This window comes from Procambarus clarkii, chromosome 75 (assembly GCF_040958095.1).
Source record: "Procambarus clarkii isolate CNS0578487 chromosome 75, FALCON_Pclarkii_2.0, whole genome shotgun sequence".
Classification (NCBI taxonomy): domain Eukaryota; kingdom Metazoa; phylum Arthropoda; class Malacostraca; order Decapoda; family Cambaridae; genus Procambarus; species Procambarus clarkii.
Genome location: NC_091224.1, coordinates 23,758,574 through 23,781,208, shown reverse-complemented (window position 1 = coordinate 23,781,208; position 22,635 = coordinate 23,758,574). Strand labels below are relative to the sequence as shown.

The window sequence follows — 22,635 nt, the reverse complement described above, 5'->3', positions numbered from 1 at the left end:
TCGGGTGGCATATGTAGAGCAAACATTGGTTGACGAGTTTTAGTAATGAATCAATATCACTACTGTACTGCAGGAAACGGTACCTTAAACTCGATCCTGGGTCGGGTTTCGAAATCCAAGAGGTTTGTGAGCTTGACCTTGATGATGAAGTCTGAAGAGTCTCGAACGATGTTGGGCTCCACAGTGAAGATACCATCATCCCCCTCTATGGTCATGGCAAACATGCCCTTCAATCCCTGCAGAGGATTGGAACTGTTTATGTACACTCTGACACGGCTGATCTAAATACTGGCGGGTAGCTTTATGCTGGATTGGTTTGAGTGGAAGATGGGGAAGAGGGATTTGTCATCCAGTGTAATGACAACTCGGCTGGATAATTGATAAGTTTTTACTTATCAACCAAATGTTTGCACAGGTTTTCCATTGTGCACAGATTGCAACTATTATACATGTATTATGACCAGATTGTATTCAGAATATACCTCAATAGCACCCAAATTACAACTACTGTAACTATATTATACCTAGATTGCAACAATATTTAACATAAGTTACATCTAGATTGCACTTTTTGAGGAAGGAGTTGGGGGAAAATTTACTCTTCAGGAAGGGATAGAAAAAGGACTCACCCTCTTTAAGAAGGGATTGGGGAAGGAAACGATGGTATCAGGTGGGCTGTTTTCTCGTACCTCGCCAACATACCTGAGGAAAAAAACACACATGCTTATGTTGTTTCTAGTCCATACAAGTGTTTTGTTTGACAACTCATTGATATAAACAAAATCTGCTAGTTCTTGTTTACATTCTGCTTTCTTCAAATATATCTAGTTGTTCTTATCTCATGATAATTTCTAGGATTCTATTTGATAGTCAAAGATTTGATTCAACACTGCCTTTATTTACTTAAATTTGACACCCTTGCCAGTCTTGATCATGTTTTTACAGCCCAATGTAAAGAGATCCACAAGAAGTTAACTCTGAACCTTTTAATAAGAATGCATGAATGTATGTCTGGCTTTGAAAATAAGCACATTCAAATTTGATTGCAAGCTATTTAAAGCTAGCACAGTAATGAGGAAAGGGTGTCGAAAATTGTTTTCATAAATCTGCACACCTGAGTTTGGGACATTTCACTTCCATAAGCTGTCACAACTAATACAAGACTATGTGACCTTGTTGCTAATTATGCTTCTGGTGATGGTTTTGAGTGATATTGAAATTTTGTCAACTACTAATACAGTACTGTACGGTATTTGCTTTATATCAGAAGTTGGTCATGTTGTTTGGAATTTATCTTGTCTGGAGGATGAGTAATCATTCTGTTTTGTTAGCGCTAGTGTCGATGACTTTACAGTTGCTAGTGTAATACACTCCCCTATGAAGGATATAGTGTCTTTGTAATGTTGGGGGTGTGTGGTAGGCAATCTGTGAAATATGTGAACTCATCTTCAAGGAATTGTTGGCTACATATCCTAAAAGCTTGAAGAAAGAACACACTAACAAAGACAATAGCATCATTTTACTTACTGCTCATAAACAAACTGTGGGATCATCATTTCGTTATCCATGACGACAAAGGCGACCTCGACAGAGGAGCTGTAAGTCTCGAGAGGAGCTCGGGTCTTCTCGTCCTCCATCTCCACTGCCGTCACTGTCACCAGGATGGGCTCCAAAGTTGTCATTGTTTCCATCAGCCGCGTCACTGTGTTCTGCAGGGTGATGGAACCTGCAGGGAAAGGAGAGAATTTGTACACAAATGTTAATTTTTATTGTGTATAAAATACAGTAGTAATATTGACATGGATTGCACAAATTACTAATATGGAGGATAACATAGTATCACCACTATCATCATATGCCCTCCCATTGTTTTGGTTTCTGTTGTATAGTAACTTAATCTCTCATAGATAAGGATTGAGAGCTTTGTACTGTCCTTCCTGATCAACAGACCCTGGGAGGTGTTGTGGGTAGGGCTTGCAGAAGGGAGGAAGAAAGGGCCTTACAGGAGGGAACAAAGGAGCATACCCACAGGAAATGAAGGAGCATACTTGCAGGGAACATATGGAATACCTAGAGGGAACGAAGGGGAATACCTGGAGAGGGTTGAAGCAGTTGTTCTACTCCCAAAGCCTGGCCCCAGAAGCCCATATATCTGCTACAACTTGATTGGTCCTGCATTTTTTTTTATTTTTTTTTTTATTTCATTTAGATACACAAGAGTTCTTGCATTCTTGTGAAGCCACTAGCACACACAGCATTTTGGGCAGGTCTTTAATCCAAATTTTCCCTGGAATATGTCTCGCCAAATCATTTAACAACCAGGTACCCATTCACTGCTGGATGAACAGAGGCTTACAGCTAAGGATTGACACCTAATGAATCCTCTCCGGCCAGGATACGAACCCAGGCCAAGTCGCTTGCGATGCGCCGGACGAGTGTTTTATCACTGCGTCATGGGGATTGTAAAACTTTTCTAAATGCTCTTTGAAGACTTGCCCTTTGTTCCAGCAATATTTTTAAGGCTTGCTGGGAGGATATTGAACAGCCATGGATCTCTGATGTTCAGACAGTACTCTAGCAGGAGGGAATGAAAGAAAGGTAGGCAGGAAAGAAAAGGGCAAATTGGAGAGAGGAGGAAGGCAAGAGAAAAAAGGGGGGAAAGGGGCAGTACTCACCACTCTTGGGATCGATAGCAAAAAACGGAGCATACTGTGTGGAGGCTGCCTGCATGGAGTACCGTAACTCACGAGGGATGCCACGATCTCCATCCTCAGCATTGATCTTCACCAGCTCATCATCCTGGTGAGAGGCAGAAGGTTAGTCTCAGGTATAGGGAGAAGGAAGGAAGGAAGGGTGGGAGAAGTGCACTGCACAGTATATATACCTGTATATATAACCTCAATTGTGATTAGTTAAGAGTCTGGATATGAATTAGGTGATGGTTATTGGCCTACTGAGGAAACATTATTTTATGGTGGGTAACAGAGTTACATATTTTGATTCATAATGTCAAGGATGGGAAGCTTGTTAGGTTAATTTAGGTCCAACTACTGACCTTCCTGACCTGACCCACCACTACACTGAACCATCCGTGGGTAAGCCTAAGCACAGGAAGCCTTCACTTAGGTTTACCCATGGCCAATCCCCCAGATCAACTCCTGACCCTCCCCAGGATGCAACCACACAACAGTCACCTAACTCCCGAGGACCTATTTTACTGCTGAGTGAAGAGAGGCACCAGATGCAGGTAGTGAGCCAAGGATGTAGGCCACAGCTACAGGACCCACTGTATGGGGCTCATGTAATCTAAACTAACTAACAAACCCATTGTATTAGGGCCGCTTATGACAGCCTCACGTTATTGTATGATAAACTCTAAATTGCCTGTTGATGCACATAGTAAATTGTAAAGTCCTCATCAGTGATACCTGGTTACCTGGTTGATGGGGTTCTGGGAGTTCTACTCCCCAAGCCCGGCCCGAGGCCAGGCTTGACTTGTGAGAGTTTGGTCCACCAGGCTGTTGCTTGGAGCGGCCCACAGGCCCACATACCCACCACAGCCCGGTTGGTCCGGCACTCCTTTGAGGAATAAATCTAGTTTCCTCTTGAAAATGTCCACGGTTGTTCCGGCAATAATTCTTATGCTTGCTGGGAGGACGTTGAACAACCGCGGACCTCTGATGTTTATACAGTGTTCTCTGATTGTGCCTATGGCACCTCTGTTCTTCACTGGTTCTATTCTACATTTTCTTCCATATCGTTCACTCCAGTACGTTGTTATTTTACTGTGTAGATTTGGTACTTGGCCCTCTAGTATCTTCCAGGTGTATATTATTTGATATCTCTCTCGTCTTCTTTCTAGTGAGTACATTTGGAGGGCTTTGAGACGATCCCAATAATTTAGGTGCTTTATTGCGTCTATGCGTGCCGTATATGTTCTCTGTATTCCCTCTATTTCAGCAATCTCTCCTGCTCTGAAGGGGGAAGTGAGTACTGAGCAGTACTCAAGACGGGACAACACAAGTGACTTGAAGAGTACAACCATTGTGATGGGATCCCTGGATTTGAAAGTTCTCGTAATCCATCCTATCATTTTTCTGGCTGTCGCAATATTTGCTTGGTTATGCTCCTTAAACGTTAGGTCGTCAGACATTATTATTCCCAAATCCTTTACATGCTGTTTTCCTACTATGGGTACATTTGATTGTGTTTTGTACTCTGTATTATGTTTAAGGTCCTCATTTTTACCGTACCTGAGTACCTGGAATTTATCGCTGTTAAACATCATGTTATTTTCTGATGCCCAGTCGAAAACTTTATTAATATCAGCTTGAAGTTTTTCAATGTCCTCAGCCGAGGTAATTTTCATACTGATTTTTGTGTCATCTGCAAAGGATGATACGAAGCTGTGACTTGTATTTTTGTCTAAGTGCTCTAACTTGGTGAACTAAACTAATTTTAGGATTCAGTTGCCGAGCCAATTACCTCTAAACATTCTCCAGTATCGTTCACAGGATAGGAATATTTGGGGTGCATAACTAAACTATATTCACATTGTTAGAATCCAACGAAAAATGCGATGAGATCACTAACAATCTTCCTAGAAATGCCAAGCAGATCACCCTAAACAATATTTATAGGAATGCGACATTTGGAATGACATTATTATCATTATTAGTTACCTTCCGCGTTTTACTGGTGATGCGGGTGACAGGCGGAGCAAAAAGAAAGATGGGTGGCTGGTCCTGGCGGTCCTCGACCATCACGGACACGCCCACACACACGATGTTCCTCGTGTCGTACACAACATTCGTGAACGGGTTCTGCAAGTACGGGACAATGGAGCCTTCGATTCGCTTACACGCAGAAACCACAATAGCGTGATGTATCAAATGATCAAATCCACAAGGGCCTTAGGTTCGATTCTCGGACGTAGGTTCGAATCCTCGTCAAGGCCCTTGTGGATTTGTTCATACGAATGTATTCACCTAGTAGTGTTTGCGGGGGTTGAGCTTTGCTCTTTTGGCCCGCCTCTCAACTGTCAATTAATCAAACTGCTAGGTAACAGGGGCATTCAGTAGTGAAAGAAAGTTTGCCCATTTGTTTCTGCCTGGTGCGGGAATAGAACCCACGCCACAGAATTAAGAGTCCTGCGCACTATCCACCAGGCTACCAGGCCCCCTTGTATTACAGTGTAGTGATTACAGATTACAGTGAATGTGATTACAGTGTAGTGATTACAGAACATGATAAGTTGGCAAGGGATTAACTTCAGTACTGAAAATGGGCGAATGGAGTGAAACTATCGTGGAAAAGCGCCAAGCCATTACAACTATATAGCTCTGTGAAGAGACCAGGATAAGGATTTGGGATGGGACAAGGGGAGGAAATGGTGCCCAACCACTTGGACGGTCGGGAATAGAACTCCGACCTGCATTAAGCGAGACTGTTGCTCTACCGTCCAGCCCAAGTTCGAGTGGTTGCCGGTTTCTAGGCAGACGAGGTAAAATTGTGGTCGATTTCGAGTTGAGATAATATAGGAGGTCCTTGACATTTTCCAGATACCTCATAGAAAGTGATAAACCTTGAGGAATTTTATATAATTGGGTTATTTGTAATATTTATTTAAATAGGTTTTGCTAGATATACAAACTAAATTATTGGTAAATGGCAGTATATCTGAAACAGAAATATTAAACTACTACTACCCAAAATCACTTACGTCCTCTAATTACTCAACACAAAGCTGCTATTAGGACAATATCCAACTCTGGCCCCAGACATCACTCGGTACCCCTACTCAAATCTCTGAATATGTTAGACATTAAGTCTCTGCACATTCTCTCATGTGTATTATACATATATAAAACGCTAAACTATAATGCCAATACTGATCTCAAAAGCTTCATAGAAGGTTGTAACAGAACCCATGAGCACCACACCAGAAATAAATACAGTTTTGATATTCCTAGAGTACGACTTAATCAAACTAGAAATGCTCTACAAATCAAGGGGCCCAGAATGTGGAATGACCTTCCCAACCATGCTAAAGACTGTACCTCTCTCAACCAGTTTAAGTTAAAAACGAAGCTATACCTAATAAATTCCCTGTAACCTACCTTACCCTTCTATTGTCAACCAATGTCTGTTTTTCTTTAAAGAGCGCTGTTTGTCGACATAATTGTATTTGTGCTGCTTTTTCATCTGTTTTCATTTCTTGTTTTCATCTACTCATTATGCTCAATTAGTATTAAGCTTGTCATTTAAGTTTATCATGCCCGAAGGCTTTAGGCATTGTATGTACTAGCTCTACCTATAAGTCAACCAATCTTTGTAAAAATTTATTGTATGTATGTACCTTACCTAAATAAAATATTATTATTATTATTATTATTATAAACGATTTTTCCAGTAGTTTGCCAGGTTAATTGTTATAGAAAATGTTAAGACAGTGGTCGAGAATTGAGGATAGAAAATGGAACGCTGATAGCAAGTTCAGGAGGAACTTTTACATAAAATGGGCTAATAATAACTTTATGGAACGAGTAATAACATAAGATAAGTTTTGCTACACTAACAAATATTACCGGGAGAACTGTATTACATCTATAACCGGTAGAATATTACCAGTTTGTACATTAAAGGGAAATTGAAATTAGCGTTGAGTGCTGTTATCATAGAAAATGGTCAATACAACTGCAAGTTTGGGGGAACTAATAAATTTTATTCGTGAAGCATGAATAATACATATATTGACCAGACCACACACTAGAAAGTGAAGGGACGACGACGTTTCGGTCCGTCCTGGACCATTCTCAAGTCGATTACATATAGCCTGGTTCCTGAACCTAGAAGTCTCCGTGGTGTAGTGGTAAGACACTCGCCTGGCATTCCGCGAGCGCTTTGTCATGGGTTCGTATCCTGGCCGGGGAGGATTTACTGGGCGCAAATCCTTAACTGTAGCCTCTGTTTAACTCAACAGTAAAATGTGTACTTGGTTGTAACAACGATTCTTCGCGGCAGGGGATCGTATTCCAGGGACCATAGGATTAAGGACTTGCCCGAAACGCTACGCGTACTTGTGGCTGTACAAGAATGTAACAACTCTTGTATATATCTCAAAAAAAAAAGAATAACAAGGCTAATAAACGGGGCATAAAGGGCCAGACCTCTTCCCCATAGGCACTAGTAGACAAGAACTACAGGTAGACTGGTACCAGCCTACCATGTATGCTGATACCAGTAGATAAAGCACTCCGTGCAAGAGCGCGGGCACACTCTCGCATGACAACACCAGTTTCTTCACCACTGCATAACGCCCAGACAGTCTACTTATCACTTCTCTCTTGCCCTCAACCTTGAGAGGATAAAAAATTATATAAACGACCAAAACAGCCGCTGAATTACGACAGCTGCTGGAATTCCTCAAGATTAAAAAGCACTTCATGTTTATACTTCAGGACGGGTAATTAAGTTTCAGATACTTTTCTTATCAAAAGAATCACAAAATGGATATTTATCCGTTTTGTAATATAATTTGGAAGGATAATCACGTAATAACTAGTTTTTTTTCTTTTACTGAATTGTCGAAAATTATACGTACAACCTGTTTTGGTAAATTTATGAAGAGTTTAGACACATGCAGGAAAAGCTAAAATTAGGCTCCAGCGGTGCCAACACTCCCCAGACACACGTGATGTCTAGCTCAAGACAAATGACTGTTCTGCAGCCAAACCAAGGTTGGTAACAATGATTTTTATTTATTTATTTATTTATTTATATACAAGAAGGTACATTGGGTTTGTGAGAATACATAGCATAGTATTGTAATTACACTCTTGTAAAGCCACTAGTACGCGCAGCGTTTCGGGCAGGTCCTTAATCTAACAGATAATTTTAAGTAGGTTTATATATATATATATATATATATATATATATATATATATATATATATATATATATAAATATATATATATATAAGAGTTCTTACATTCTTGTACAGCCACTAGCGTGCATAGCGTTTCGGGCAAGTCCTTAATCCTAATTTTCACACACGCACTCACACACAGAACCCCAGGAAGCAGCCCGTAGCAGTTCAAATTCAAATGTTTATTCAGGTAAAGCATTTCAGTTGCCTAACTCCCTGCATAGTACCTATTTACTGCTAGGTAACAGGGGCATCAGGGTGAAAGAAACTCGGCCCATTTGTTTCCGCCTTCCGCCGGGGATCGAACCCATACCCTTGGGACTACAAACCCAGAGCGCTGTCCACTCAGCCGTCAGTCCCCATTCTTAGGGGGAACATTCTTTGGAAAAATATTTTATGTAGCGATATACAACAAATCAGTTGAATATTATTAGAAATAAAAAATGGTCATTGAAACAGATGCGAAAGTGCTGGAATTTTCTTGTTGTATAAACTTTTTTAATCGCGTTAATCACAGCCTACGAACAAAGATGGCGGACACTTAACGAGGCGAAACTTTATATATCAAGAAAACTTGTATACATGTTAAATATATTTCTCAATGCAAAATAATACACAAAAGTTATCATTGTTTAATGTGTAATGGTGATTGATCGTTGCGGCTTGCGCTCAGTAGCTGCCCGACCCCAGCAATAACTACTCGAAATGTCAATTTTGTTTAGTTTGGGCCCAAAAATGTAGCAGTTAATTATAAATTTAGCCATGTAGGTCCAATATATATCTTTAGTTTTCGGAAGGGGGGGGGGGGGGCTGGGGTGGGGGCCTGGGGGGGAGGAGAGAGCTAAGGACATCAGCCTGTCCTCGTCGAGGCCACTAGAAAGTTAACGGCCTTCAGGTAAATTTAGGAAAAGTTCAACGGAAGCCTCCTTAAGACTTGCCTATGTTGTAGACCATTGTATTCCTTGAATAATACAATTATACAGTACTATAAACCTTGAAAGGGACTAGAGTTTCACGAGCAACATTTACCTCGACCTTATCCCCCGTGATTAAAGCGAATATTGCGTGCAAGAAGTTTTAACAGCGAGTTTGACAGCGAAGGATTTTTAATTTCCATATTTACGGCCTCAACGGACAGGCAATTCCAGGGTACACTCACAGCCTGTGTGGTCACTGATAGGCTGACAAGCAAGCAAGCACTCGCTCCATCTGTATGGGGGTCATAGACAGTTTAAGGCGTCTGATTGGGGGCTGTTGCAATCTGAGAGGCTCCGTGACTCACAGTGGAAGGGGCGACGGGGGGGCCCTAGGACAAACAACCCATAAAATGGTCATTAACTAGAGGTCAGACGCTGGGGTCAGGGATTGGAGGATTGGGGGGAGCCAAAGGGCTTATCAGTCATAAATGACCAACGGGCTGGCAGCCCAGTTTGGTGAAAGGTCAGAACCCATTTTCTGTTCTAAGAGAAAAGTATTCATTTGGCGGGAAAAGGGTCCGCGGACACTTTTGATGGATGACTGACCTAATCTGACGGATGGTCTGGTCCAATTTACATCCCAAAGAATTTGTTAGTCGTGCAATGATGGATAGTAATTTACTTCCTACGTCCCTCCCCCCTCCTGCCAGGAGCGTCACCTGCTCCAGGAGGACGAGGGGTGGACAGGTAAGACATGGACGCCGAAGACTCAAGATCGAGGGGACAGCAGCAGCAGGAGTTTACAACGACGCTAATGATGTCTTGGGCCCTCGAGTACTGGAGGAAGGGGGAAGAGCCGGATAGGAAGGAAGGGAGGAGGAAACGAGAAGTGAGAGAATGCGAGAAAGGTGTAGGGAGGACAATATTCTCCTGGTAGACGAATGAAACACAAGAACGTGTGGTAACTGTGTGCAGGGAACAACACTGAGGCCATACAATGGGCTCGAACCCTCGTCCGCCATCGTCGCTTTAAACTTAGGTTGAATCCGTTGCTAGCCTGAGGAATGCCAGCTGCAGAGAGAGGTACTTGTTGCAGGCCGGCCGCTGTGGGGGGCAGGGGGGAGTGGGGGGGGGGGGAGGGGGAGGGAGGGGATTCGAACCCCCCCACACACCATGGATGGCCTTGACAATGCACACTCATAGTCGCCTTCTGTCGATAAGCGAGTCACGCCACGACCACTCGCACTCATTCACGCACTCGCGTGATGACGCTAACTTACGCACTCTGAGGCTCGTGTGGCACTCTTGCACAGGCACTCCCATGTGGCACTCTTGTACAGGCACACTAATTACAATGACATAACGTGAACAATAACAACCACAGTCTGAACTACCTCCCTGTCATTCACTCTTAACTACACAACACACACACAAAGCCTTAGGGTCCTCGCGGCTGAGTGGACAGGACTCTGTACTCGTAGTCCTAAGAGCCCGGGTTCGATCCCCGGCATATATAGACACAAATGGGCAAGTTTCTTTCACCCAGATGCCCCCTGTTAACCTAGCAGTAAATAGATACCTGGGTGTTAGTCAGCTGTCGCGGGCTGCTTCCTGGGGGTGGAGGCCTGGTCGAGGACCGGGCCGCGGGGACACTAAAGCCCCGAAATCATCTCAAGATAACCGTTAATTGCCATCTTATCCGGAAATATACGGAATATTCCCACTTCCGTCCACCTTCGTGAAAGAACGTAATCGCGACGTTCGGCAATAATCTTATTTCTTATTAATAAAATCCGGATAAGACGAGGAATTATGGAGGCCGCTTCCCACGGAGAGCGACTAAATGAACGCTCATCCGGCCATATAACCGGACACTTGTAATGTAACTCTTGCCTCTGGCCGGATACCTTACCAGTATTTATTCTTAAACAAATTAAAAGATTATTGTTATTAATCAGATCAACACAAAATACATATATTTAGTTCCTTTCTGGTGATTGGTTCATTGAGCTTAGGGAGTGAGTGTTGTTAGTCTGGGGGGGGGGGGCAGGAGGGGGGGGGGAGGGAAGGGAACTATCAGGGGGGGGGAAAGCGCCAAGTCATTACGACTATATAGCACTTGGAAGGGGTCAGGATAAGGATTTGGGATGGGACGAGGGGAAAGGAATGGTGCCTAACCACTTGGACGGTCGGGGATTGAACGCCGACCTGCATGAAGCGAGACCGTCGTTCTACCGTCCAGCCCAAGTGGCTGGGTGAGGGGGGGGGGGAGGGAGGGAACCGTAGAAGTGTTTACATAATGGCCTCCACCGCCCAATCCCGCGTTTGAGGAACTGTAAACAAAACTCAAACTGCCCAATTTGCCGCGCGTAATTTGTGCAAAGTGGCGCGAATTGTTGATTGGCGGGAGACCTTAGGGAGAGTGAGAGAGGGCTTAGATACAAAAGGGGGGAGGGGGGAAAAGAAAGAAAGAAAGAGAGAGAGAGAGAGAGAGAGAGAGAGAGAGAGAGAGAGAGAGAGAGAGAGAGAGAGAGAGAGAGAGAGAGAGAGAGAGAGAGAGAGAGAGAGGGGGGGGGAGGGGGATGAGTAAAGAGCAAAAGACAGGGGGTGAAACAAATTTTACAACCGGTTCAAATTATAAACGATAAACTAACGGTAATTAGACTCCTCCTGCGAGAGGGTAATTTCGCCAATAATTACTTGGTAATTACCGCGGGCAGAGAGCGGCCTCCCCCCCCCCCCCCCGCCCTCACCACCAGACCATAAACAGGTGAAAAATGAGATTACAAATTAAAAAACAAAATCTGATATTTTTACGATTCCCGTAAACTGTTTAGCTAAGAGTTTACCTGGAGTGGGGTCCGGGAGCTAGCCTTCAACTCCACCAGCCCGGCCTGGAGCCAGACTAGGCTTCTGTGATGACTTGATCTAGCGGGCTGTTGTTGTCAAAGTATATAGCCAGATGGTATAGCCAGTGCCAAGTGCCAAAATGGTCGTGGGGATCAGAGTGTGTGTGTGTGACTGTGCCACCATGTTCTGTGTCGACTTGTGGGAGGCGACTCCGACCCGACTATGTTGGGCATGTACCCCAGAACGATAATGGTGCAAAGTTAGGCGAGGCTACCTCCACAAACGTCTGGCCCCCTATATAAAGGTCTTAAATTTGTATCTATTATTTAATTAGATATAAATGTACTACCTCTCTCTCGTCTCCTTTCTAGAGAATACATTTTACTCCATACTAGAGAGCCCAACCTGTTTAACCAAACACAACCTGATCAAACAATAAAAAAAAAAGAGTTGAAATAACCCCAAGACGAACCCAGTATGAAACAAGTAAACTGTCATTAAGGCAGAACAAAGACAAAACAAAAGAAAGGCGAGTTACGACACGAGCAACAAAGAAGCCCATTAACCGGCGGAGTTGCCGGCACGAACCTCCGAACAGTAAATTGTCACCGCGCTTAATATATACGCCGTGTTGGTGAGGGGGATTGTCGATATTCCCCGGGGACCTGTCGGTGTGTGTGTGTGTGTGTGTGTGTGTGTGTGTGTGTGTGTGTGTGTGTGTGTGTGTGTGTGTGTGTGTGTGTGTGTGTGTGTGTGTGTGTGTGTGTATGTGTGTGTGTGTGTGTGGGGGGGGGGGGATTGTGTCTAATACACAATCACGGACCTCTAATACACAATCATGGTCTTTAACACACACACAAACAACATTGGGGGGGGGGGGGGAGAATTTGTGAAGCTGGCAGATACATAAAACCTTTGGAAATCTACACTCATTCCAGCCTCGTGAGTCAACCACATACGTCAGACCAGTGTTAAAAGTATGCAGCGCTAGCGTGGGATCCGCACCTCAGGCACTTATAGTAACTATATAATATGTGATAGGGATAGTTTCTGAACCACGAGGATAGTCTAAGACATTTAAATTCCAATTCGATGGAGAAAATAATCATTAGGTGGGACATGACCATGACATTTAAAATACTTCGGGCTATCAACAAGGAGGATAAAGAGTCAGATGTATAAGTTATAAAACTCTGTAGGTATGAGTTCTCACACTTGTAGATTATTATTAAAGAGGCGGGTCCCAAGAGGTTGAGCTCGTCGACTTATATATAACAGTAGATATGGTGAAAGAAATAGGACACTTAGACAAGCGACGGTTCGTAAGGCGGGGTCCAAGAGCTAAATCACGACTCTACAGGCCGTGATAGGGGAACAGACTTGGGTATTAACTTGACCCAGTGCCAATATAGGTCAGCTGATGGTGGCACTCTGGCACCTTCAAGACGCTGCCAGAGTGACGGTATCAACACTGAGTGGCACTCCAGTGTGTGTGTGTGTGTGTGTGTGTGTGTGTGTGTGTGTGTGTGTGTGTGTGTGTGTGTGTGTGTGTGTGTGTGTGTGTGTGTGTGTGTGTGTGTGTGTGTGTGTGTGTGTGAGGACAAATCGGAAAAAATTATACAAGGAAAACAAACAAGGTATACCTAGAAATGGATGAAAGAAAATGGGGAAACCAACTGCGTCATCGCCACGTCATCACTACGTCATCAGTGTTGCCATAAGTGCTGCCCGACACAACTATTTACCGTTAAATACATCACCACACTCCCCCTACCGACCAGTACCCCGTGACGTGGCGCGAGGGGAGGACCTGCCGCTCTCACCACCACCACTACCACTAGCTGTAGCAAAGGCTCGAACTCACATCCAAAAGGTTCTTGGATTTTATAAGAGCCTTTGCAATATATAACTACGAGATAGAATGTTATCGAACTAAAGTACCCACAAATAAAGCTACTTTATAGGAATAATTTATATTTTTCTAAGATCGACGCTCCAAGATAAGTAGAGGATGCGAGGCTTTAGCTCAGTAGTCTACGTCGTCGACTTACAACCTAGTGAGCCGGGTTCAGTCCTCCCGGAAGGTGGGGGGGGAGGGGTAGGAAGAAAGGAAGGAATTATCAGGAGACGCGCCAAGCCCTTATGCCTATATACCACTGGAAAAGGGTCAGGATAAGGATTTGGGATGGGACGGGGGGGAAGGAATGGTGCCCAACCACTTCGAATGTCGGGGATTGAACGCCGACCTGCATGAAGTGAGACTGTTGTGGGATGCATCCTGGTGCAGGACCTGACCCCAGGGGTGCCCTGGATAGGGTTATAAGCAGAGGCTTAATATTCCTGTTCCTGCTACCAGGTGTGGCAGTGACGGAGCCTATTGAGCACTGTTGGCCTGTAACAGTGACACGTGGGCGGCGAGGCACCGTGGCTATGACAACTGTATATGTGGTGGTGGTCGCCAGGGTGGGGGGGGGAGGTAGAGGGGGGTAAGGGGGGGGAGGAAGAGGGGGGAAGGGGGCTAAGGGGGGAAGGGGGAAACAAGAGACGAGGAGGAATAGTGAGGAATAAAAGGTAAATGGATGCTGTTATTAAGATCTTTATTGACCAAAAAATAATTACAATTCTGCCTACTCTGAGGAATTCAATTAGGTCTAAGTAGAGTGAGGATCATGCTGGTATTCACCGTCACACACTATAGGTCTACACTGTAGGTTGAGGCACAGACATTACGCGTGTAATCCAAGTCTTCCACTAAACTACATATACAAGAGTTGTTACATTCTTGTAAATGGGGAAGAGGGAGACGATTGACAGGAATTGAGAGAGAGAAGGACAAGACCGCCGCCACCTGGCCGCAGGCGACGGCTGGCAGCAAGTGGCGACCACCTGGCCGCAGGTGACGGCTGGCAGCAAGTGGCGACCACCTGGCCGCAGGTGACGGCTGGCAGCAAGTGGCGACCACCTGGCCGCAGGTGACGGCTGGCAGCAAGTGGCGACCACCTGGCCGCAGGTGACGGCTGGCAGCAAGTGGCGACCACCTGGCCGCAGGTGACGGCTGGCAGCAAGTGGCGACCACCTGGCCGCAGGTGACGGCTGGCAGCAAGTGGCGACCACCTGGCCGCAGGTGACGGCTGGCAGCAAGTGGCGACCACCTGGCCGCAGGTGACGGCTGGCAGCAAGTGGCGACCACCTGGCCGCAGGTGACGGCTGGCAGCAAGTGGCGACCACCTGGCCGCAGGTGGCGACCCACCTGCGGCCCACCTGGCCAGGTGGAGCACCCATATACCGCCTGAGTGGCGGCTCAATATCAGATTTAGGTCAAAGAGTAACTATTTATCAATTAATATCTTCTGTTTTTCTCCAATATATAAAAACACGTGCATGCACACGAGGCCATCTATCACACACACACACATTCATACACATTGTATAAATACTACAGCAATAATACAGCTGTATAAACTGCGCTAGTTCACTCCCAGGCTTAATGAACCACTAAGTCAAAACTAGAGATACCTTTAACCCGCCCTCCAGGCCGCCATCGTCCAAGCTGGGGCCGACCCCAGCCGACATTCGTAATTTTGTTTCATCTTTACAATGAAACATTATATGTCCTCTGAAATAAATGAATAATAATGGATATTATAATTGTATGTGTGCAGCTAGGCCTAAGATTGGTCAGGTTAGGCCTTTTAGGTTCCGTTGTCAATTTATATTTGATATACGTGGTTATCTTGAGGTTATCTTGAGATGATTTCGGGGCTTTTAGTGTCCCCGCGGCCCGGTCCTCGACCAGGCCTCCACCCCCAGGAAGCAGCCCGTGACAGCTGACTAACACCCAGGTACCTATTTTACTGCTAGGTAACAGGGGCATAGGGTGAAAGAAACTGTGCCCATTGTTTCTCGCCGGCGCCTGGGATCGAACCCGGGACCACAGGATCACAAGTCCAGCTTGCTGTCCGCTTGGCCGACCGGCTCCCTGGTACAAGAATTCTGAGGCGCGACTTGAATCCCAGTGATATGTTGCTGCTGAAGTTTCAAAGTAATCAGTTGTAAGTTACGGGTAAAGTTCTCAAGTTAGGCTGACGGCTGACTTAAGCAGTCAGTGGTGCCAGACACGCTCCCACTCTCCTTACCTCACAGATAAGCTGTCAGGAAACTGACTTACAATATGTTGACCAGACCACACACTAGAAGGCACACCACCGCTCCCGTGCCAGGTAAGTCCACTTAGGGCTCACCATAGCCCGTGCTACTTGCCCCGCTCCTGTGCCAGGTAAGTTACGGGCTCACCATAGCCCGTGCTACTTGCCCCGCTCCTGTGCCAGGTAAGTCCACTTAGGGCTCACCATAGCTCGTTCTACTTGCCCCGCTCCTGTGCCAGGTAAGTTACGGGCTCACCATAGCCCGTGCTACTTGGAACTTGTTCCGAGTAGCTGAATCTATAACAACAACAACAACAACACTAGAAGGTGAAGGGACGACGACGACGTTTCGGTCCGTCCTGGACCATTCTCAAGTCGATTGTGATGAGGGAAGATGATCGATTGATGAAGATGAAGCCACCCAAAAGGTGGCACGGGCATGAATAGCCCGTAAGTGGTGGCCCTTTTGAGCCATTACCAGTATCAATAGATGATAGTGGAGATCTGTGGAGGTGCGACTGCACCCTGCGTGACGGGAGATGTCTCCCGTGGGATGAGGGAAGGAGATGAAGGCAAAAAAATAGGAAAGAGAGAGGTGAAGAGCAAGGTAAAAGGTACGAAAGGTAAGGTGTAGTAGAGAGGATAGTAGAGAGGATAGTAGAGAGGATAGTAGAGGGGATAGTAGAGGGGATAGTAGAAGGAATAAGAACGTTTCTGGTTAGGGGAAACCGATCGTGTTTTTCACGGAGTAACGAATGGAGAGACCGGTGTGGACACGAATGATTCGCGGGGATGGGGGGGGGGGTTTAGGGGAAGGGGCGGGGGGTTTAGGGGAAGGGGGGGGGGTGATAAATAATCCAGTAGCCTCACCCGTAATCTCTCGACATTCGCGGTGGCGGCCTTGACCGCGAAGTACGACCGACCTACATTCACGGAGGGAAAAAAGGTTGATGTGTATATACACTCCCTAGGCCGAGTGCTTACTACTTGTGCCTGCAGGGTCGTGCCTGTAGCTCCTGGTCCCCGCCTGTCTAACGAGTGGTGGTGTGTTACGGTAGCAACCCAATAAACTTTATTCACAGATGGCTCTATACATTATTCACAGATGGCTCTATACATTTTTAACCGGATCAGACGACATGACAAAAGATTCTTATGAACGTTGTTTAAGAGTCGTACAGTGTGCGGTGTATATGACGACCGTTATAGCGTCCTGCCATTGGGAGAATAATAAAATATGCGGATTGTGTCAAGCAACTGGAAAAGTGAGTAAAAGTTGAGTTTGAGGAATGTGTGTGTGTCTGCGTGTGTGTGTCTGCGTATGTATGTGTGCGTATGTGTGCGTGTGTGCGCGCGAGCATGAATATCCCCCCCAGTCACCTGCTTACATGATGTATTTAACAACACACATATTAAATGTTACCAACCACAGGGTTACACCGCCCGGCTCCCCCCACACCTCACAATACTGGGAAAGGTGAGTCGTGCCCCGGTACTGGTATGACTGAGTCAGTGTTGCCGACTCTCCGTGTGAGACAGTACACATGTGGTCGATACTGGCACTGCTCGTCCTGGTACTGGCGGGTTGGGTGGACTGTTTCTCTAATTACCAGTACCACCACTACACCCACACTACCATATACACCACGCTGTAGTGTGTGTCATTAAATAATACAATATTGAAATACAACAAAATCTCAGAGAACTTGATTATGGGGATGCATTAGGGGGTTGGGACTAGGGGGTATGGCACTAGGGGGTACGGCACTAGGAAGGGGGGGTGCCACTAGGGGGTATGGCACTAGGGGGGTATGGCACTAGGGGGGTACGGCACTAGGGGGGTATGGCACTAGAGGGGGGGTGCCACTAGGGGGTATGGCACTATTGGCACTGCATAGTTGATAAACAACATTAACTACATTCCTCTTAGCTATTGATGCTTTAAGTCATACTGTACTGGCGTTCTTTTGCAGCTTTATGAACTAGTTTTAATGTGTATGCAGGGTCGAGATTTGACTCCCAAGCCCCGCCTTACCGGCGACTCCTTATCCACCCCCCCCCCACGATCACGTCTACTTTTGGAACTACTGTTTTTGTTTAATATTCAGCTACTCTGAGCACACTTTCCATGTAGGACGGGCTGTAGCGAGTTCGTATATTCTGAGAGTCTCTTCCCTTTCATTTTATACTCATCAGTGAGTAGTCGTGCTCGAATTCTCATTACCTTGCATTTATTTGGGTTATCTTGAGGTTATCTTCAGGTTATCTTGAGGTGGTTTCGAGACTTGGCGTCCCCGCGGCCTGGTCCTCGACCAGGCCTCCTTTTTGTTACACATCCCCCAGGAAGCAGCCCGTAGCTGCTGTCTAACTCCCAGGTACCTACTCAGCGCTGCCCATTCAGCTGTCAGGCGCCCCGACAGTTACACCTGCTTCATTCTCAAGGGCGTGTCTGACGTAGGTTGTAAACAGTATTTCGATGGCCTCCTTGCAAGGAGGAGACCTATTACAGACTTCCTCAGGAACCTTCTTACTGGCTCGTCACCTCGCCTCCGTCTGGGTCAAGTCCCAGAGCCAAGTCTGTTCTGTCTGTGTCTGAGTGACAGACAGTACCACCACCACCAGTACCACCTCATATATTTATCACATTTCTCCCTCGTTCCGTCAATACTCTCCATTAATAAACACTATATATTAATATACGAACATTTTATATATATATATATATATATATATATATATATATATATATATATATATATATATATATATATATATATATATATATATATATATATATATATAAGAGTGCAAGAGTGCCTTGGGATTTCTCAAGGAATTGGGGTCCAAGCTTATTGACGTCACCAGAGACCCAAGGGCTTCCAGTTTTTTATTTCAGCGTCACAGTGTGGCGATCCAGAGGGGAAATGCTTGCTGCGTCCTCGGTTCCTGTCCAGAAGCGGAGGAGCTTCAAGAGATCCATAACCTTTAGGCATTTGTCTTGTATGTTTTGTAACCTTTAAATACACAATAAAGGAAAAAAAAAAAGGGAAGGGGGTGGTAGGAGAAAAGCACACAGAAACTGTATTGGAGGGGACCCACATTCCCTCCAATGCGTTATGTGTGATTTCCTCCGAGGCTATGGGTCCCCCTTCTTCCAGCCAGAGGTGGTACTCCCTTCTCTATATTTTACTTTAAAAATATATATATATATATATATATATATATATATATATATATATATATATATATATATATATATATATATATATATATATATATATATATATATATCATCCAAGGTTGCCTTAAGTCGCGGGACACATAACTGTACAATTTTTCTACCGGTAATTACGTAGGTAACGACCATTGTACGGTCGTTTAGTGTAATTAGGTCAGACAGGAGCCGCGAGGTCGCTAGCAAGCGACATGTAAACGATGGGAAAGACTCGTTTGTTAGGGGCCCTGGTGCCAAGTTTCCAGTAATTTGAGAGGAGTTTTTAAACTAGTTCCGAAGGAGTGGAAGACGTGGCACACCAGCACAAGATTTATTGTTGCCGTCAGAGGAGGCTCGCTTATTGTGCACCCCATACTCATCCTGTGAGCGGTAGCGCAAAAAGGAATATAGAGAGGGCACAAAACGTGTTTTTATCAGATTTCACCGGAGATTATTATATAAACAATTTCATCTATCCTTCACACCTTATAGTTACAATGTCAGCTGGTTATAGAGAATGTTCCGTTTCAAGAGCTATGTATTTACTGTAAATTATGATACATTAATGGTAGATCTTATCGCTAATATATAATTGTTTAGGCAGTGGAGATATTAGAGTCATATCACTCACTCACTCTCCCCTCACTCCTGCACTCACCCCCCCACCCCTTACCCCCCCATGTACCCAATCCCCTTCAACCCCTCCCCACCTCTCTGGGGGTCGATTGGACCTGGCTATCTTATAAACTAGTTATGAATTACTAATGACCGACATAACCCCAACTCCCATTCTACCCAGACCAATCCCCCCCCCTCCCTCATCCACCTATCCCCCCCCCTCTTACCGACCCATCAGGTCAACACTGTCCTTTACACTGAACTCAGAAACTGGAGTCACACATACGTTAAAAAGGCGGTGTGATCTATCTTGAGGTTATCTTGAGATGATTTCGGGGCTTTAGTGTCCCCGCGGCCCGGTCCTCGACCAGGCCTCCACCCCCAGGAAGCAGCCCGTGACAGCTGACTAACACCCAGGTACCTATTTTACTGATAGGTAACAGGGGCATAGGGTGAAAGAAACTCTGCCCATTGTTTCTCGCCGGCGCCTGGGATCGAATCCAGGACCACAGGATCACAAGTCCAGCGTGCTGTCCGCTCGGCCGACCGGCTCCCTGTCATAGTCAATAGTAAATCACCGGAATACTGACGTGTTCTCTGCACCAGCCTCGATAGGTTAGGTGGGTTGCTGGGGTTTGTACGCTTGTGGTTGGGCCAAAACGGTTGTGCTTTTAACGGAGTGGCGTTAAAGGCCTGGTCGACGACCGGGCCGCGGGGACGCTAAACCCCGGAAGAACCTCAAGGTAACTTCAAGGTAGGTGGCCAGTAGAAAAGGTTAATTACCCCTGGGGAAGGTACCCAATGGGGGGGGGGGAGCTGGATTACGACAGCAGTGCCTCGTATGGGGAGCCAATAGGCCTACAGTATGACAAGTGTCATATATATGGCCTAACACCTCCACTTGTTGTTTAAGATTCCAAGTAGCACGGGCTATGGTGAGCCCGTGGTGGACTTAACCACCTCCACTGTTTCCTACGACAACTTGTTCTCAACGCCGCCTATTCCCACCCCTCAAATCAATCACCAGACACCCCTCCCTCCCCACCCCCATCTACCAGGCAGGCACGTACAGACACCCCCCCCCCTCCCGTCTACCAGACAGGCACGTACAGACACCCCCCCTCCTATCTACCAGACAGGCACGTACAGACACCCCCCATCTACCAGACAGGCACGTACAGACACCCCCCATCTACCAGACAGGCACGTACAGACACCCCCCATCTACCAGACAGGCACGTACAGACACCCCCCATCTACCAGACAGGCACATACAGACCCCCCCATCTACCAGACAGGCACGTACAGACACCCCCCCCCCTCCCGTCTACCAGACAGGCACGTACAGACACCCCCCCCCCTCCCATCTACCAGACAGGCACGTACAGACACCCCCCCCTCCCGTCTACCAGACAGGCACATACAGACCCCCCCCCCTCGTCCCCCGCCTACACCCCCCCCCCTTCACCAACACGTGCGGCCAACTCCTCCAGGACCTGATGATTACAAACAGCTCATCTCCCGAGGGACCATCAATTAACATCCCCAACTACCAATTATCATAAATATCCGCCGAGTGAAAGGGGGGAGAATAGGGGGGGGGGGACCACCAATTAACACAAGTTAACATTAATTAACTTAAAACACTTTAGCCTTCCACCCCCTCCCCCCCTTCCTACGAGTGAGGGGAGAGCGAGGCAACACCGCCTTTACGGCGCCCTACAGTAAGGGTGATAACTCAAAAGGGCGTTAATAGCTTCAGTCTAATTAGTAATGCCGGTTCTGGGTCAGAGGGGGTGAGGGGGGGTGAGGGGGGGGAGGGAGAGAGGGGGGGAGGGGAGAGAGAGGGGGAGAGGGGAGAGAGAGGGGGAGAAGGGTGAGGGGAGGGGGGAAGAGAGGGGGAAGGGAGAAGGGGGAGAAAGGTGTCATTCAAGTGAATAACAATTAGGTTATTACAATGGCTGTAATTACTTAGAAAATAAGGTGCTGTAATTTCTTGGCCAAAAATATTTTTTAAAAATTTCTTGGATACTTTGTTGGTGGGGGGGGGGGGTGAACCAGGTGGTGGTGGTGGGCCAGGTGGTGGTGGTGGTGGGCCAGGTGGTGGTGGTGGGCCTGGTGGTGGTGGTGAACCAGCTGGACCAGGTGGTGGTGGTGGTGGGCCAGCTGGGCCAGGTGGTGGTGGGCCAGCTGGGCCAGGTGGTGGTGGGCCAGCTGGGCCAGGTGGTGGTGGTGGGCCAGCTGGGCCAGGTGGTAGTGGCCCAGGTGGTGGTGGTGGGCCAGGTGGTGGTGGTGGGCCAGGTGGTGGGCCAGGTGGTGGTGGTGGTGGGCCAGCTGGGCCAGGTGGTGGTGGGCCAGGTGGTGGTGGTGGTGGTGGGCCAGGTGGTGGTGGTGGTGGTGGGCCAGGTGGTGGTGGTGGTGGCCCAGGTGGTGGTGGTGGTGGGCCAGGTGGTGGTGGTGGGCCAGGTGGTGGTGGTGGCAAGATACCAGCTGTGCAGAAGGCTGTGAATAATTTAGAGTGGTGGCCAGCCAAGGTCTCCACCACCAGCTGGCCGCACCATCTGTACCGGGGGGGGGGGGGGGGGGGAGTAGAGCGCTGAGTGGGCCTCATACCTCCTGAATATTAGTGTGAGTGCGCAGAGTGCGTGAGTGCGCGCGCCACTAACCAATCATAATGTAAACACTTCACAATTTTTTTCGACCCATTAATAATGGTGAGGTGATGGATGTATTGATGAGGTAGGTCTCTCCCTCCCTCACTCTCTCCCTCCCTCCCTCTCTCCCTCCCTCCCTCCCTCCCTATTCCCTACCTTATAATTGATATTAATCAATGGAGCAGGTAGCCTCTATTCGTCCATTCGGTTGCCCTCTGGTTAGTGCTATTCATTTCCTTCAGGTGTCGCTCAAGTGATACTTGAGCAGACCCTGTACGATATTTCTCTCTCCATCTCTATATGTACCAGT

The 22,635-nt window shown here is 46.6% G+C and overlaps 1 protein-coding gene across 5 annotated transcripts in view; it reads right to left on the bottom strand.

Moving 5' to 3' along the window:
• Positions 1-22,635, bottom strand: part of LOC123771692 (cadherin-86C) — a 129,566-nt gene that overhangs the window by 18,019 nt on the left and 88,912 nt on the right. For 4 of the 5 annotated variants that reach the window (XM_069313353.1, XM_069313355.1, XM_069313354.1 and 1 more), the window contains 5 exons: positions 4,683-4,823; positions 2,676-2,799; positions 1,528-1,726; positions 630-702; positions 84-236 (listed from right to left, as the gene is read on the bottom strand). In XM_069313353.1, the coding sequence (XP_069169454.1) occupies positions 84-236; positions 630-702; positions 1,528-1,726; positions 2,676-2,799; positions 4,683-4,823 (690 nt within the window). Of the gene's footprint in view, positions 1-83; positions 237-629; positions 703-1,527; positions 1,727-2,675; positions 2,800-3,428; positions 3,640-4,682; positions 4,824-22,635 lie in introns of those variants that run through there. The other variant, XM_069313357.1, reaches the window with a different exon arrangement.